Source organism: Nyctibius grandis, chromosome Z (genome assembly GCF_013368605.1).
Source record: "Nyctibius grandis isolate bNycGra1 chromosome Z, bNycGra1.pri, whole genome shotgun sequence".
Classification (NCBI taxonomy): Eukaryota; Metazoa; Chordata; class Aves; order Nyctibiiformes; family Nyctibiidae; genus Nyctibius; species Nyctibius grandis.
This window is the reverse complement of record NC_090695.1, coordinates 39,416,013-39,433,146: the sequence shown is the minus strand read 5'-3', so window position 1 is coordinate 39,433,146 and position 17,134 is coordinate 39,416,013. Positions and strand designations below refer to the sequence as shown.

The window sequence follows — 17,134 nt, the reverse complement described above, 5'->3', positions numbered from 1 at the left end:
TGATCTCACCAAGAATTTGGCCCTTGTAACTTGAGAAAAATTTCTTTATTAACACTAACATAAAGTGCCTCAAGTGCACGACAGCATCAAAAGCTGTTATGAAGGGTCCTGAAGTGCTCCTGTTCATACGAGCAGTCACTGAACACATGGAAAACAAATTCAGAAGTGGCAGGTCAAGGTGAAAATGTAAGAAATGGTGGGGCAGAAAAAAAACCCCAACAACTCTTCTTCCTCTTTTCTAGCTTTTGTCCCATTTCCCTAATAAGCTGTACTAGAAGTGGAAAAACAAACCAGAACACGCTACAATTGTTACTAAATTTATAGCAACACTGGCATCATGTTTTTATAGGCAGTGCCAAGTGTTGACCCTTGACTTAGTAAATTTTAATTTGCTATGAAACATTAGAAATGAGAAAAAGAACAGAGGACATAAGAAATTAACCATATTGGATAAAATGGTGTTTAATAGTTTTATCTCCTGAGCATTTCAGCAATCTCTCCATCTACAGATAAATGCAAAAACTCCATAGAACTTACATGTACACCATGTTTGTGTCTAAGTCAATGCACACAATATCCTGTGGTGGATCGTACAGATCAAAGTATCGTGAATCAACTCCAACAATAAATGGAAGAGGTGCACTGAGTACGGTGGCCAGAGACAAAGGACAGAGGGGGATATATGGACATTGCCACTGAAATGGAAATATCATCTGAAGGAAAAATTAAATGAAATCAAGGCATTAAAACAAGACAACAGATACCGTGCAGTAAAAACCAAGAAGTTACATGCAAGTTGAAATGAAATTGCTAAAAGCCATGTAACACTGTCAGAAAAGAGTCTTCAAGTTTGACCATTTATTTAGAGCACATTTCCCAGTTATCTATACAAAAATGTTGATCATTCTAATAGTTATTATTATAAGACATGCGAGAGCATTTTAACTAAATGATATTGCTGGGAAAAATGATCATTTAGTGCATCAATCATTTTAACTTAAAAAAGCCTTGTAACAACTGTGGAGTTTGAACTGATTTCTCTCACTGCTGTACAGAACACTTTGTACTTACAGCTACTACAGCTTCAGCAACTCCTGTCAACACAGCTGGTCTAAGAGAATGGAGAAGGATCTTGCCTTCTAGTAACACAAAGAGCAACAGAGTGGCACAGTTTTCTGGTCCAAGATTCATGAGCAGAGTGCTAAAGTTTGCTCCACTAAGGGGTGCGTGGGAAGGGAGAAGAGAATAAGAATGTTATAGGATTAAAAAAAAAAAAAAAAAAAAATCACTACTATCAAACTTCTGACAACTGTTTGGGACCAACTAGTTGAATGGTGCTAATATTACCACACACCAAATATCTACCTATCTATCTAATAGCTATCACCTCAACATGAGACTTGTACTGCCACCAAGAAACATAAATTCAAATTCTATTGCTAAAGAAACATATGCTACTGCTGAGTCTGTGTAGTTTATAGTGCTCTCTCTCATATATGCACAGGAATCTTGTCTTCGTAACAGTAAAACAGATCTAACTGGTTAACAACTAATCCAAGCACAATTAACACCAGTAGTTTCATATGACGGGTTGCCTCAGGCAAAAATGATGAACTAGAGTATCCATTTGATCTTAGAATCACAGTATCAAATTCTAGTACTAATCAAGTAAAATCAATCCATCATTCTGATAGCAACATGCCTTTAGTTTCTACAGTTTAGACTCCATTTCATTTGTTTGGACTGTACGCATTCAGGAATTGTAATTACATCTGTAAGAGCACATCGATGTAAATTCTGTCCTTAGAAAAGTGCTTACATGTTGCTTTGTAGTTTGGTGGCTGGCTGCAATTTTTCACTTAAGAGGCTGTGTAACAGATGTGATTAAACATGGGATTCTTCTGCATACAGAATATTATATGGTAATGTTTAAGGGGGGGAAGGGGAATAAAAAAGGGGGAATATTTTAGTTTTTAACTTCAAACCAAACCAAATATCAACAAAACCATTCAAACAAAACTCCATGCCACAATAACAGGGAGCTCCAGCCCAGAAGATGCAGGCAGTATCCACAGAGATTGCATCAACCTTCAAGCACAAATACCAAATTTTAGGTATAATTTTGAATTCCCAAAATGTTTGCACACTTTTTCATTGATTTCACATAACTGCTTGATGTAAATGTCTCTCTTGGATCCGAAAAAGGAAAAAAACAGATAACAGTCTATCTATGGTATTAAAAAAAAAATTTTGCTTACTACACAGGTTCTCAAAATACAAGATATTTAAATATGTGTATTTTTTTTCCTCACAGCCTGCTGCTTCTTTCTTGAGAGTTCCTACAATAATCTGGCAATTCATCATTATTTCAGGATAATTAATGAAATTATTCTTCCACAAGGGACAGTTCTATGTCAAAAAGACAACACTGTATAATATTATAAATGCATATTGAGCTTTTTGTTTATAAGATCTAATAAAATTGCTGTAAAGTTTGGCTTCCTTCTGTAACTTATTCCTATTTGCCTCTGATTTTTTCAAGTAGCATACATTTAAAGCATTAACAATGATACCTTAATGGTAATGGTGTAGAAACTGGCTGAGACAATATTAATGCATCATGGGCAGAAAGCTGAAACACATAAAGTGGTATATGATTGATACGGACAACTCCAAAGTCAATACAGTATAATATTCCAATATAAATGTATATCCATAGTCTTATAAAATGCCTGTCAGACAGGGTCACACTGTCATGCGAGAGACACAAATCAGAGACAGTGTTTGGGACTTTTGTTCACTAGGTCTACAGAGCTTGTATTAGTCACTGAAACAATTCTCAGAAGTTACAGGAAACTGTCTGTGACTCAGTGTTGAACATGTAACTGCTGCTAGGTGATTAAACAGAGAAACACAAGACACAGTGCCCCAGGGGACTAACCTTTGACCCACAGTAGTGGGTGGACAAGTAAGAGAAAGACAGAAAAAAAACAACCCCCCCACTGAGGTAATGTAAATGGTGCCTATAAAATGAAAGGGTAACACATGGCAGAACATTCAAAAGCGCAAGTAGGACGCTGCTGCCATCCGCAACACCTGAAGTCTGAAACAGTTTCCTTTGCTAAGTTACCCCAGGTTTATATCAATGAAAGAGAAGGCCAACCCAACCCTCTCCCCTTCCCTCTCCCTTCCAGCACATCGGTATTCAAAGCTGAGTAAAAAGCCTAAAGGAAGAAACCAGGCTCTCAAAAGCAAGACAGGGTTTGCCATTACTATAACTAAAAATGGAAGCAAATGTTTTGCTTACCTGCACAAGAATTCTTGGCCTTTGTGGTGAAGGGAAAGGTATATTGTGCATAAAATGGGATATGTGCCTGAAAAGAAGACAAGATATTAGAAAACCAGCACCGGGGACTAATCAGGGGCTGAAAACAATGTTAATCACATTTTCGAATTACTATGGTATCATGCTTTAGAAAGCCTGTTAAGATTTATTTACTGTTTTGATAAGTTTAAGAGCCTATTTATGCAAACTGAAGCAAAGAAGCTCCATTCACTCACATTTCATGTGTGAAAATTAATACTGTCAGCTTCAGATATGTATGCAAAAGGTAAGAACACACTGGCATTTAGGCAAGCCATTTAAAATCCCAGGCAGCCCCGCCCCACTCTACAGAGTTTCTAATGAGGCTCAGCTATGAGAAACTATATATTTCACCGCCAGACATCTCATCCAGTTTTGAAGGTAACATCATATTTCAGCAAACTTTTAGGACCATGAAAAGCATCCTCTACAGTTTACACACACACACACAATCTGTGTTAGTTGCAGTGCTTTGAAACAGACACAGATATTCATTGCTAATGCACAGAGTCCCTGATCTTATATTTATTAACCTAAAATGCAGGACTGCAAACTTTAGCATGTATCTTACAGCTCAGCCATTTTCTGTGTTTGATGTAGCTAAGAGAAAGGTAAACAGGCTTGACATATTCTAACAGAAAAGCCACAGTAAAATCCAGTTCACTTTCCTGGCACTGCAAGAGCCACTACCATTAAACAGAAGCAGCAACAGTTTCTATCAGTACAACATAAGCTACACAGTGCAGGCAAGAGGATGGAGCAAATGTATCAACTAAGTAAGTGTGACATGTATAAATCACATGACTTCTTGAGCTGATACAACTACCTTCCCACATTAACTTGAAAAATGTTTTACATACTTTTCAATGGGAAGAGGATGAGGTCCAGAGACAGAGAGTTTGTAGATGAACATAAGAAATTTTCTAAATGCTTCAAAGAAAGGCCAGTGTGAGAGAAGGCAGATGCATTTGTTGGAATTGATGGACTTGGAAGTAACCACTTTCCTCTCCACAGCTGTCAGGAGACCCAGCTGTGATTGCTGTCTTTCTGTTAGCAGCTCCCGGGGATAAGGCTCATAAAACTGAATAGCAGCACCATAAACCTAAAAGATGAAGAAAAACAGCTGAGCAGACCCAGTATTTAACAGGAGACTGGGTTAGAACTTTGAAGCATCCTTAAGTCTTTGGTGTTTGTACACACACTATAGTGCTTTTGCTGGTAGTTTGTGAAACTTTTCATTTATGTACCACACACAAAGTATCCTTATAAATGAAATGCTTTGGACTCTTGTGCCTCTTCCTCTTTTTCACTGCACTATTCTCAACAAAGTATTCATACTCAGTAAACTGAAAGGGAAGGAACCAAACTGCATGCTGTGACAAAACCCTATCCATTAACTGTTAGGGTAAAAAAAAAAAAACAACTAAACCACCAAACCCTCATGAAATGCTTGTGTTCAGTAAATTTCCCTATCATTATTACCAAACTAAACAATAAAATTATTTTAGCTTTGACTTCACTCACTGTTTGAAGCTAAACAGCTACCAACCTTTTCTAACATTCCTTTGCTATTTGCAGAGTTTCACAATCAACTCAATTATTCTGGCAAGCTTAGCAAAAGGAAAACAGGGAAAGATGGATACCACAGTATACATTCTCTCTGAGAAAGATGTTGGCAGCTACTGCATTCCTCCTTGCGAAAGAAGTATTAATATATTGGAGAAAAACTTTTTTTGTTGTTCAAAAATGGAGAAGTATAAATTTCCCTGATAAGGGACTGAGGCAGGGTGGAAGTTGAGCTGTTATCACTAATAGAGCCAAACTGCACTTTATTAGTCACAGAGAGCTAATCACACATTACAATCATTTATTCCCTCATGCAGTTCACACACACACAGTGGCACAGTTGACATGCTGAAGCAACAGCCGGGAGACAAACTCCAAACAAGGGCTCCCTTGCTTCATCAGGTGTACCTATAATCCTGTACTATCTGTCTGTGTATAGCAGACACTGCCTTCTCACATGTGGGCTGATTCATGCAACACATTTTTGGTGCCTGTGTGTCCTGGTGGCCTTATACAGATTCAGCAGATGGCTGGTGTTCTAAATCTATCACTCCATATGAATTCAAAGGGATCACTGGTCTCGGGAGCTCATCAGTTCTTCAGAGCCCTTCACGTGCTACCCCTCAGCACATACTTTTCCTCTCCCTACCCTGCTGTTTTCTGGTAACTGTTTTCCTATTCACACACATAGATACCTACAGAGCCCAATTACACAAATCCACACAGAAGTGGCTTTTAAGGTAACCATAGGAAAACCATAACAACTTAAACATTGCTAACATGTGGTAAGTGAACATCTCTTTTGACACGTAGGCTACACTTCCATTCCCAGAAACTTCTTACTTGAACGAACAGGGAAATCCATGCACTGTGAGTTTTGGTTTTGTTAAGTGTATGGTTCAGCTTACATGTGACTAAACAGCACATACTCTTCCAGCTATTTCCTGTTTTGGTTTACTTCTGTCTTATATGAGGGGTTAAGAAATACAATTTTATAAGAGAAATATTTAACAATTTATTTTGTAGTACTTCTCAATTACAGAAGAAACAATGCCTATTTATCTCCATAGCAGCCATTTGAATTAAAAACAAAAACTAGTCACAGTATGGAGCCATACCTTTTCTGCAGAAGAGCAGGTCAGTACAAATGTTGAGAACACTGGTAGTGGATATTTGGTTTGAGGGTCCCAGCACTCAATAGTAGCTCCCATAGGAAGGCAGAAGAGAGGTACAGATTCCGACAGTGGGAATGACTCATAGTTCTCTTGAGGATATCTGAAAATTAAGCCTTCAGAATGGGAGAAGGAAAAGTAAGCACATTTGCTCTGCAAGCCCAAAATAATGTAAGCAATATACAGCAAACTCTGTTGGTTATCTGGATTTTATAACTGAAGATTACATCTGCAGAAGAAGAAAGTCTCTCATTTCACAGTAAGACTAAGTGATCCAAGTAACAATCATTTAAAAATTGCGTATGAATACTGAAGCACTCCCTTTTGGTAACTGCTCAAAAAACAGTACATAGTAAAAACTAATTAGTGAAGATTTTTACTTTAAACCAGTTGGGAATTACCTGTGCTATTTAAAACAGACAGGACTAGCTGACTGTTCACATTTTCTGCTAATCAGTCAGTATGTTCAATCTAAACAAATAATTTATTCAGTTTTCAGAAATATATCTAACTCTTGCTGGTGGAAAATAGGCACACAAGCATTGGTTCACTATTGCTGTTCATCTAGCTTATTTTATGGTACACTGACTTGATTATCTATGCTTTCCACTTCTACTTGGTAGTTTACTTCTTTCAAAGGAATTTGGTACACTTAGTGCTCATCAGAAACTCTTTAAAGTTTTTTTGGACTTCTTCAGAAAAAAATTAATGATCTACAGCAATGCATTAAAAAACTTATAAAAGCCAGACTTAAAAGAATGAGACTTTTTGCCATTTACTGTTCAGAGTATTTTTCACTCTCCTCTAATCAGAAACAAGTGAATAGTTGTGGAACTGAAGGGAAGAAACACATTTAACTTTCAAATTAAATGAAAGATGTTGCATTAGCTGTGAGATATGAGTAAGGTTGAATGGAATTTTTAATTACTCCTTCTCCATCATCACCAACACAAGAAATACAAAGTCTTTTGATAGATATGAAATGCTTCCTAAGCTTTCCGCTAACGCTCCTAAGCTACCAAACCTGTCATGATAAGAACCAGATTAATATGGAACAATGCTATTCCTATTAAGGGTTGTTTTTTCTTTTTTTTCCCTGGTAAAAAGTGAGTAGAGCAAATAAGGCATTATATGAGTTCATTTCAACTGACATGCTCTAGGAACAGAATTCTGACAGACAGTACTTAAGCTTTTAAAATTATTATTTATTTCAACATGGCATTTGAATCCTTCTGTTAGCATGTTTAGACAGTCTACTTCTAAAATTACTTACCAGCTTTATATGCTAAAGAGTTAGAAGCTGGCACAGACTTCTTGTAACAAAGGTACACACTGGAACCCCACTAGAAGACACAAGTTTCATCTTAGAACCAGCAAAGTTGACGGCAGCAAAGAAATAAAGTATAAGCGTTCGAATGTACTCCCACTTAAAAACAAAGCAGGCATTTAAACAAAGAGCATTACAGAATAAAATGACTGGTTGGCTGCTGGGTGCATATAAATCATGAAATCGACAATTCACCCTTCTAACATTTTTTAGAGATGACAGGATTTACATAAAATAACCACACCACCACACTACTCCTTGACTTATTCCAACAGAACAGGAAGAAGTGAAGCAGATAATTTGCAGCTTCACATTTTCTTGTTTATTTAAAAGGAGACTCTGACAGGAACCTGATCAGTGAAAGTGAAATTCTAAATATCATCACTTAAAGCTTTTATTATACTTCTGTAAAGTGGTTATTTACATAGTTTTTTTGCAGTTTGTCTAAATACACTCTACCATTTGAAAAAAATTACTTATTTCAGCCTGAGTAAACTAAATGCAAAACAGACTAAATAAAAGCAAACTGACTGAAAAAAAGTACATTAAGAAACTGTAAGTAGTAATTATCATTCATACATGTCTTAGTAACATAGACAATATTAATAACTAAGAAAAAACTGTTTGTGATTCATCCCAAGTATCACCAAAGAGGTTGGGGAGGATTAAAAAAAAAATCCAAAACACTACTCCTAAATAGCACCTAGATATGAATATGCAAACTGTAGTAGTGAGTAATCAGTATGAAGAAGTAATTCCTAACACCAAAGGAATTCAGAACAACAAAACCTAGAAAACTGAAGTCTCACACATGGTATATAGAACGAAAGAATTATGATGTCGTGATAGAGCACAATTATAACAGTGCTAAGAAGAGTTCAAAGAGCAACTCCTTTGGGTTTGTTTGTCAGGTTTTAAAACAAGAAAAGAAAAAAAAAAGCTTCAAGCTTTTAAATACTCACCATACCACAATTTAAATTCTTATCAACTTTGCAGAATGTATGAGGAGGGGTTTCTCCTTTGCTCGTAACAATAACACAGATATCCGTCACTGCCAATGAATTTTGAGGTCGTATTGGAGGAGCCCTTCGATACGTGATAAAGATCCGTTGAGAAGGAGCTGAACTGTTGTTAACATTAGCGCAACGACCATAAGGAGTAGCTTGAATCACCTCGCAGCCTGAAATGATGCGTTCCTTCCCTTCATATAGAACTCTGCAGACAGGAAGGAAACAAAATATTACATGCATTTAAATATATATGAAGTTACTTAGACAAATTCATAGAAATTATCCATCCTTTAGCACCCCGTGTCATCACTGCAACGTTCTAATGTGCATTTTATATATCGTCTTCCGTCATACACAATTTGAGGCAAAGAAACTGTCCAGAAATATTTAAATATTATAAGAAATCTCTGTAGGAACAAATCATAGTTATGGAAAAATAAAATCAAGCCACACTGAAAAGCATTTAGTTATAGAATTAGTAGGAATGCTGCGCTATCAATGAAAATTAAATACAAAGAAAGCTTTAAATTGCTTGCACATATGATACCTGATGATTTCCTAGAAATTATTTCCACCACTAAAATGTCTGGAAAGTAATTTCAAGCTTGTCTTTTTTTTTTCTTTAAGGAATGTTGTTGGAAAAGAACAACAGAAGACAGAAGACTGCTTCCTAGATGAATTTTTACAGAAAAAAAAAAACAAACCCTGTAATGATTTACATTCATAGTTTGAATAATATTCCTTAAGGGAAGGGGGGGGGGGGGCTAGGGGAAGACAAAATAATACTCCGTTCCACAGAAAAGGAAGAAGTCATAACTACAGTTGACTGTACTCCTAGCAAGCAGAATATGTCTTATGTGGCCATACAGCAACATTCACATAGTACCTGGATTTTTTAGCCAGATCACTAGTTTAGATCACCATATTCTTCGCAAAAAAAGAAAGAGCCTTCACAGCTTCAGAGCAGCTAAATGAGCTAAAACTTTACACTCTGATCTTTCCCAAACGTAACACTATTAGGAAGTGACCATGAGAAGAAATGTGGAAGTCAAACCATACATCACTGCATATTTTTACTGTACAGATGCTATGACAGGGCAAGCTTTATCTCCCATTCCACACCCAAATAAGCAATGGTTCCATTTGCTTGATTCTCTGCAGCATGTACAGAATACTTTCCACCTTCAAATGAGTTTTCATCTTTACAATACATGGCAAGATTTAGGATAAAGGTAACACATTAAAACTTTGTATTTTGTGACCTGCAGCTTCCCATATGTAGTCCATCACAACTTTACTTTAAAATAAAAAATAACCAGGCAATACATCTTTTACTGCCCCAAAATACCCTTGGTTAAATTTTTGACAGACTACTAGTATGTATCTGAAAATTTCAAAAAGTCATGTGTATAAGCTAAAAAAAAAGAATAAAAGTCTTTTTCCAGATCCAACAGTTCTCAGAACTTTCAAAAAAAAAATATACCATTAAACTTCCAAAATTACTTAAATACTACTGTCCATCTTTAAACTGGAATATGACAATATTACTGTTTATTCTGATTCCACAGAACAAATGTGTATCTTGTCATACTATTGAGGATATGTGTGAACTACAGTCCTAGAATACTTCAATAAAGCAAAGAAATCACATGATTTGGGAGTATATTGATGTAGCTGCCAGGCTGCCATATAAATTTATTCAGCTAGTTCACGGAGGACAATATTCTTGCCTTCAATAATGGTTTCAGTTGTAAAGAGTCGGATGATCACACTTTTGCTACATTTAAAACAATGTGTAATCTCAGGTTCAAAACCAGCCTAATACCAGTATTTCCAAGTTGCAACACTAGTTTTAATATACTACCTACTGGTTCAAGACACACATAGAGAAAGTACATGATATTCAAATTACTTCTAAACTGAAGTCTCCTGGAAGAACATGTATTTTGCTCTTTTTATTGGGTTACCTCATTCATAAAGTTAAAATAAAAACCAACAAAAAACAAACACAAAACCAACAACTACAATTGCAGCAGCTCTCGGGCCACCTTCATTGTGCATAAAGAGTTTACACGAACTCTTCACATCACTGCCTTAATTAGAAGAGACTATTAACAGAGCAGTCTCCATTGGAAGTTTCAGTTCAGTTTTATTGCAATTTCATGTATTTTAAATAAAATTCAAGAATTCAAAGTTAATCCAGAAACATTTGTCAGCTGACAGCTTTTGAGAAGGAAAACCATATTAATCAGAGAATTCCAGCAGTTCAATTTAAATGGTTTACAAGTATTCTCAGAAAGACACTTAAAAGACTGAGGTAAGGGGCTGACCAGTGTTCAAGACTGTAACAGTGGGGTCACCTCCCATCAAAAGCAAAAAGAAAATGAAAGCAATTCTCACCCATACACATATATCAGCAGAAGTATTATTAAAACCACACCATTTCCTGACCTCATGCATAGTATTGAATTTAAGAAAACAAGCAAACAGAAGAAAATCACCACCTATGGATCACTCAAATTAAACAATGATTTTAATGATTCAGCCAAAAGTGATGCATGCAATATTTAACATCACACCCTGTATATACAAAGTCCTCCCTGAGAGAGTAAGGTTAGTCCTGCTTGTTTCAACTTCCCAGTGTCTGCCATCAATTAATTAGTACTGATCAGGATAAGACTTGTTTCCTGCTTCTATGAGCTTATACTTTGGCCTCAATCCTAAGTATTGCTACATTGTTCTATGAACTTCAATAAAGTTTCACTTCAAACAAAATGCAACCTACAGTTTCCTCTAGATGTTAGGTCCTTTCTTTTTAAGAAAGACCAAAAAATCTTGTTATCTCTTTGTTAGGCTGTTTCACATTGTACATGGAAGTTCTCTCATGACCGGCTTTACTGATTTAAAGGTACACTTCAATACATCAGATAATAGAATTTAGAAAAGATAAATACTACCTTCTTGCAGCTGTTCAGTTAAAAACCTTAAACCACAGAAAACTCTGCTTCTGTAAAACCATTTCAAAATAGGTGGACTGTTGCAAATTGCATCCGTGTGGGGCTGCTCTCCAGCCTGACTTCTTCTCTAGGTTGAACCACATTTTTGCCTCTCACAGTCCTTATGCAAAATAACTCTTTGTAACACCTCTTCCTATCTAATTTAAGTGAAGGCAGTATGCAAGTACTGAATAATAAAGGAACTAAAATAAATATACTAGACAGTAGGAGGGTCAGAGGAGAAGTGTTGGGTCAAGCAGAGGGAAAAGATTGACTTATGTTTTATTTCTGCTGTCACCACTATTATTATTTGTCTAAATATACAAGTGATTAGTTTCATTATTATTATCCGAAGCTGTTCCAAACACCCAACTGCAGTTGTCACCCTGGTGGGATTTAAGGAACAATGGAAGGTGATGGCTGTTAACATCTTCCAGTTTCTATTATGCTTCTTGAAATTTGAATTCACTTTCATTTTTGAAATACATCTCTAGTAAAGAAAAACATTTGTTCAAATTATACTCCTGCAGATATTTTCAGAAACCAGGTATGCAGAATGAGACAGGTCCTTGGCACAGAACCACTAACCAAACTAAAGCTTCCTGTATTAATTAAAAAAAAAAAAAAAAAAAAAAAAAAAATCAGTATTTCTTTACTTACACAATGCAAGTTACCTTACTTTTGCATTACTCAGTAATACCAGAACTTCTGCTTCAGACGAGGAGTCTGATATTCTTTCCTTGGTCCTTTCTACAGTAAGCGTTACAAATTGCACTTACATTTAAAAAGCATTTTTCTGTCAGGTTTTCTTCCATCTAAGAAACAAGTGGTGGAGCTCTCCCATGTTTTTAACTCAGGTGTAAAACAGAGAGAGGTGAGATCTTGTTTCAAAGTCCCACTGCACCTAGACCAAAACAAATCTCAAATCTCAGTTCTTGTCTATTTCTGGAACATTAGCAAAAATACTGGTTAGGAAAGCAACAGATTGACTAGTAGCTGAACTACTTATATAAGCTTAAGATACCAAATTTTGCAGCTATATGTAGGAAAAGGACCTTAGAGATCTCTTGTCCTAGGATAAAACCTTTATTCTTCCAACTAAAACCAGCCATAGCAAATGCAACATCCTGAGGCACAGCACATGGCCTAACTATATGCAAGTGAGCACCTGCAGCAGCAAGTTACTTTAGCAGCTTACAGACACTTCAACTGAAGAACCAGTGGAAGAATAGGAAGAAAAGAGGATGGAGGGCACAGAAATACAGAACACAAGGACAATAGCAGAGAATCAGCAGGGCATACCCTCACCTCCCCCTTCCTCCAAACATCATTTAATTGGTTTCCCTAAAAATAGCCCTGAAAGAAATACACACACACAGACATTTATCAAGAATCATCTGAATGCTCAGATTACAAAATAACTTTATATACATATATTAACAACCTTGACACAAGACTATGGATTTGACCTTTTCAAGGGATATACTCTTCCTCTACCTTCTAAGCCCACTCAGCTTCTCAGCTCACTTAACAGATATTTAAGGCTCAAAGATAAAATATTCTTTCACACTTGATTCTTTCATTTAAAGAGCAGAGAACAGCATAAAGTAGCATTCAGACTGTACATACACCTATTGCCCAAACTCCACATTCATTTGAACACACTAAAATTCACAAAAAAAAAAAAGGCAGCTTGCTCTAACCATCTCTTGCACGTAGTTGCAAAACAACAGGAACAGCAGGGAAAAAGTCATATGCATCATTGCTCATAGAGAAAAGCCTGCCACCATTTGTTAGGTCTGACGCCCTAACCAGACCTGTGAAAACAAAATATAGAATAAACACTACTTGCCAAATACCACAGTTTTCCATCAATAGTTTAAAAGCGTCCATGTTACAGAAGCCCTTAGTCAAACAATTATTTGCCTATTTCGCTTATTGGGTATTCCATATGAAATCTACCCAAGCATTCAAGTTCCTAAAGCTGTGGGAGACATGAAAATAAACATGTGCTAGCAGAGTCACTTCCATAAAGGCACATGCTGAAGACTGGTGGTTTAGGAATCCCTTTGAGGAATCGATTGGTCTAGAAATTCTTCCTTCTGCTAAAACTTACTGAAGTTTGACATATCATTCAAAGAGTAACTTCATACTGCAATTCTACACAGTCAAATCTCATTGTAACAATTATCTCATCTTGCAGTGTCAGTCACACACACAGGAAAAGACTATTGGGAAGAAATTCTTTACTGTGAGGGTAGTGAGACACTGGAACAGGTTACCCAGGGAAGTTGTGGATGCCCCCTCCCTGGAAGTGTTTAAGGCCAGATTGGATGGGGCTTTTGAGTAACCTGGTCTAGTGGAAGGTGCCCCTGCCCATGGCAGGGGGGGTGGAACTAGATGATCTTTAAGGTCCCTTCCAACCGAAACCATTCTATGATTTTATGATTCTATTTTAAAAATCACAGTTTCACTGAACATTATTAGAACATATTTAGATGATGGAGATGAACTGCAATTAGAATGTACCAGGTCAATTATACAATTTGAACTATAATCCTTAGAGAGGAGATCTTGCCACGTAACTAATTTCATTACTAAGATTTCACTATCAGTTTCTTTCTGACCAGACTCTACTTGTCAGTTGGCACTCAAACTGTAGGTCAAAAGCAGGGTATGTAGGCATTATGCCTGATGTGCTTAAACTTATAAAAGAAATTAACTAAACTTATTATAGCTTACATATGGACACTTTTTTACTTTACTCTTTACTATTTATTTAATAACTAAATAAGGAAAAACACACACATCCCTTATTTTGCCATCATTGTAACAGTTCCCCCCACCCATGCTCCATTTTCTCTTTCTCATTATATCCCCAGTAATTTTACAATGTCCTTACCCAAACCAGAGAAGCAGAAGTGCTATATAGAGCAATTTAGACAATACTGTAGAGCTGCATGAGTTATTACAGATTGAGCATTACCTCAATATGCTAGTAGCACAGATTACAATATTCACCATCTCAAGATCTTGGGGGATTTTGTGATCTTGGTCCTGAATACTTACATTAAACTCAGTATCCTATTAACTAACAAAAATAGTTCAGAGCTTCCCTGCCAGGCTGCCCCTTGCATTTATTAAGCATTGAACTCCAAGCATTGACTACATCTAAGGCTTTTAAACACAGTACTAGTAAGTCTTTAGGAACTTATGCTTCAGACATCAAAAAGCATGGTTTTTGAAATACAAGCATGATTAGACCTACCAAGAGACTACATAATCCAGTGTCCGTAGCCAATCGTGTCAGAACTTGTAAGCAACCTCACAAATACCTGATCTGACAGCTACAAGATTCTAGGCAGCTGTATAATTTTAAGATCTATGTTTCAGTGTCCTACCATTTTTAAGTGATATCTTTTACCTTCAGCATTAAAGTGAATTCCATAAAGTGATAATTTTTGTCTTCTGAAGTCATCAGTTTCAGATTGAGCATGTTATATTTTTGAATTTGCTCTACATAATTTCTACAAATTAATTTTGTCCTATTCTCTCACCTTTCATAAAACTGCAGCAAAGAACTCCATTTCTCACATTTGATTTGCTCCACCTCTCTCTCTCTCTCTCTCTCTCTCTCTAAAATATCTTTTTAAGTCAAAACATTATAATTCATTTCAAAAAGACAAGTTCACTGGAAGAATGATACTTTTTTCAACTTCAGAAAGAAAATACTACAGATACACACAATAAGCAACATTGATTCAAAGACAGTATGTTTTTAAAAGTTCTCTCACATCTGTTTTCATCATCTATGAAGAGTAAGATTTAATCATTATTGAAGGAGGAACTGAACTGCTACAGAAATCTCACCCGATGTCAGTAAGAGGTGGTTTGTCCCGGCCTCTCTTGTAGCAAAGAAAAAGTTCAGGACTCTTTAGACTTCCATAGTTTAAGTTGGCTTGAAGGGCTGTAGGGGTGGCTTCAACACAGGTGTATCCCTCTGGGACAGTTTCACCAGCTGATTTAATTATCACAGCAATGTCAGTAATTGGAGCCTTTGGACCAGTTGACTTCGTTTCATGTCGGCTTGTTTCTTGGTCCAGGAGGGTTGCAGTATCTGTATCAGTGAGCCCTGCCACTACAAAATAGTCAGCCACTCGAGGACCTTTGTCTTCTATCATGGTTATATCAGTACCTCCTGGGGAAAATAAAGAAAGGGAAATCAAACACTCTGCTTTTGAGCTAAACTCCTTCCCTCAACAACTATGAACGTTTAAAACCTTTGAAGAAATTTTTGCAAATAAAAAAAATCCTATATAGAGATTTCCTGAAAATTCTAGGCGAACTCCAAAATAAACTTTGATTTCTGCTGCTCAGAAAGATGGTATTGTCAGTAATTGGACTTCAGTTCTAGCACTGTAACAGTCATGTTTTAGCACAAGGAAATTTAAGCGAATTAAAGAACTCAAAGCTCCTAACACAGCAGCTACACAGAAAATTGCTTGGCATTAGCTATCAGACCATTCAAGCTCTTCACGGACTATAAATTAATGCAGGTACCCCTAACTAAAAGCATCTATATTTTTTTGCCATTGCTTAGTGCGTAATTTGACCACAGAATCGTGCTGGGTTTTTTCCTCCCTTTTTTTTTTTTTTTTTTTTTTTTTGAGAGAACAATTCCAAGTATAGGCTCACTACTTTATCTTCTGCACATTCCATCCATTTTGTTTCACAATCTAGACCTAACAGTGCAGTCTTGAGACACTCAGCTGGCAACTGTAACATCTGGAAGTCATTTACAAAAATCACACATCCAAACCCACATTTCACCAGCTGGTCAGGCAGTACACATCACTGCTCAGCTGCACATTCCACATCTGGAAAGAGTTGCTCTCCCAACGCCAGCAATGTTCACTAAGCATATGATTTTAAAGTGGTGAAACGCAAGTTCCTACTAAGAGCAAAACTATCTGACAGACTATGCTCACGTATCACAATTTCAAGTACCGATCTCATGAAATACCTACCTTTTTAAAAGTTGAGTGAGAAATATTTAAGCAGTACTTGCCAGGCAATAAACCTGAATACTGTTACACCCCTTCAGGGAGCTAGGGACCCCCTTCTTTTAGATCCCCATGTTTCCATCACCAGATCTCTGAGGATCCCATCTAGAAAGTTAACCAAGAATGGAAGTCTGGTTGCCATCTTTGAAAACAAGACTGCCACCACTGCCAAGCTCCCACCTACTAAGGAGTGGTGGTCCATGGATATTTCCAAATAATAACTGCATCAAAATTGAAAAGTTTCTTGTATTTAGAATGTCCTAGCCTGATAAATGCAGAAACATGGACCTCTGCTAACAGAAAGGTGGTTTGGCAGAGACAGTATAATCCTGTTCCCTGCAACCTGGTTTCTCCTCCCGTTCTTATCCTGCTCTTTCTTACTGAAATGATACTGAAAAGGTATTTTCCATCTTCACACTTTACAAGACTTGTAAAACTTACCAAAAGTGCTATGAGTACTCAGCTGAAGGAAAAATCAGTCATTCATCCTGCATGCTTACTAAGAAATCTTAGCATAAGGTTATGCAACTTAGGCGCCAACCACTATATTGCAAGGTACTGTAGCATGAGATGAAAGTAGGGAGGGGAAGGAAAATAACTTCATGTGAATTTATAGTACCTCTATACTCCAACTAA

At 36.7% G+C, this 17,134-nt stretch overlaps 1 protein-coding gene across 1 annotated transcript in view; it reads right to left on the bottom strand.

Moving 5' to 3' along the window:
• The window catches only part of DENND4C (DENN domain containing 4C), a 58,164-nt gene extending 42,538 nt beyond the window's left edge, over positions 1-15,626 (bottom strand). The window contains exons 1-9 of the mRNA XM_068422037.1: positions 15,306-15,626; positions 8,392-8,644; positions 7,376-7,445; positions 6,049-6,218; positions 4,225-4,466; positions 3,308-3,374; positions 2,574-2,632; positions 1,072-1,216; positions 538-713 (exon numbers count right to left, since the gene is read on the bottom strand). Of these exons, the coding sequence (XP_068278138.1) occupies positions 538-713; positions 1,072-1,216; positions 2,574-2,632; positions 3,308-3,374; positions 4,225-4,466; positions 6,049-6,218; positions 7,376-7,445; positions 8,392-8,644; positions 15,306-15,616 (1,493 nt within the window). The 5' untranslated portion in view covers positions 15,617-15,626. The remainder of the gene's footprint in view (positions 1-537; positions 714-1,071; positions 1,217-2,573; positions 2,633-3,307; positions 3,375-4,224; positions 4,467-6,048; positions 6,219-7,375; positions 7,446-8,391; positions 8,645-15,305) is intronic.
• Between the last annotated feature and the right edge of the window lie 1,508 nt (positions 15,627-17,134).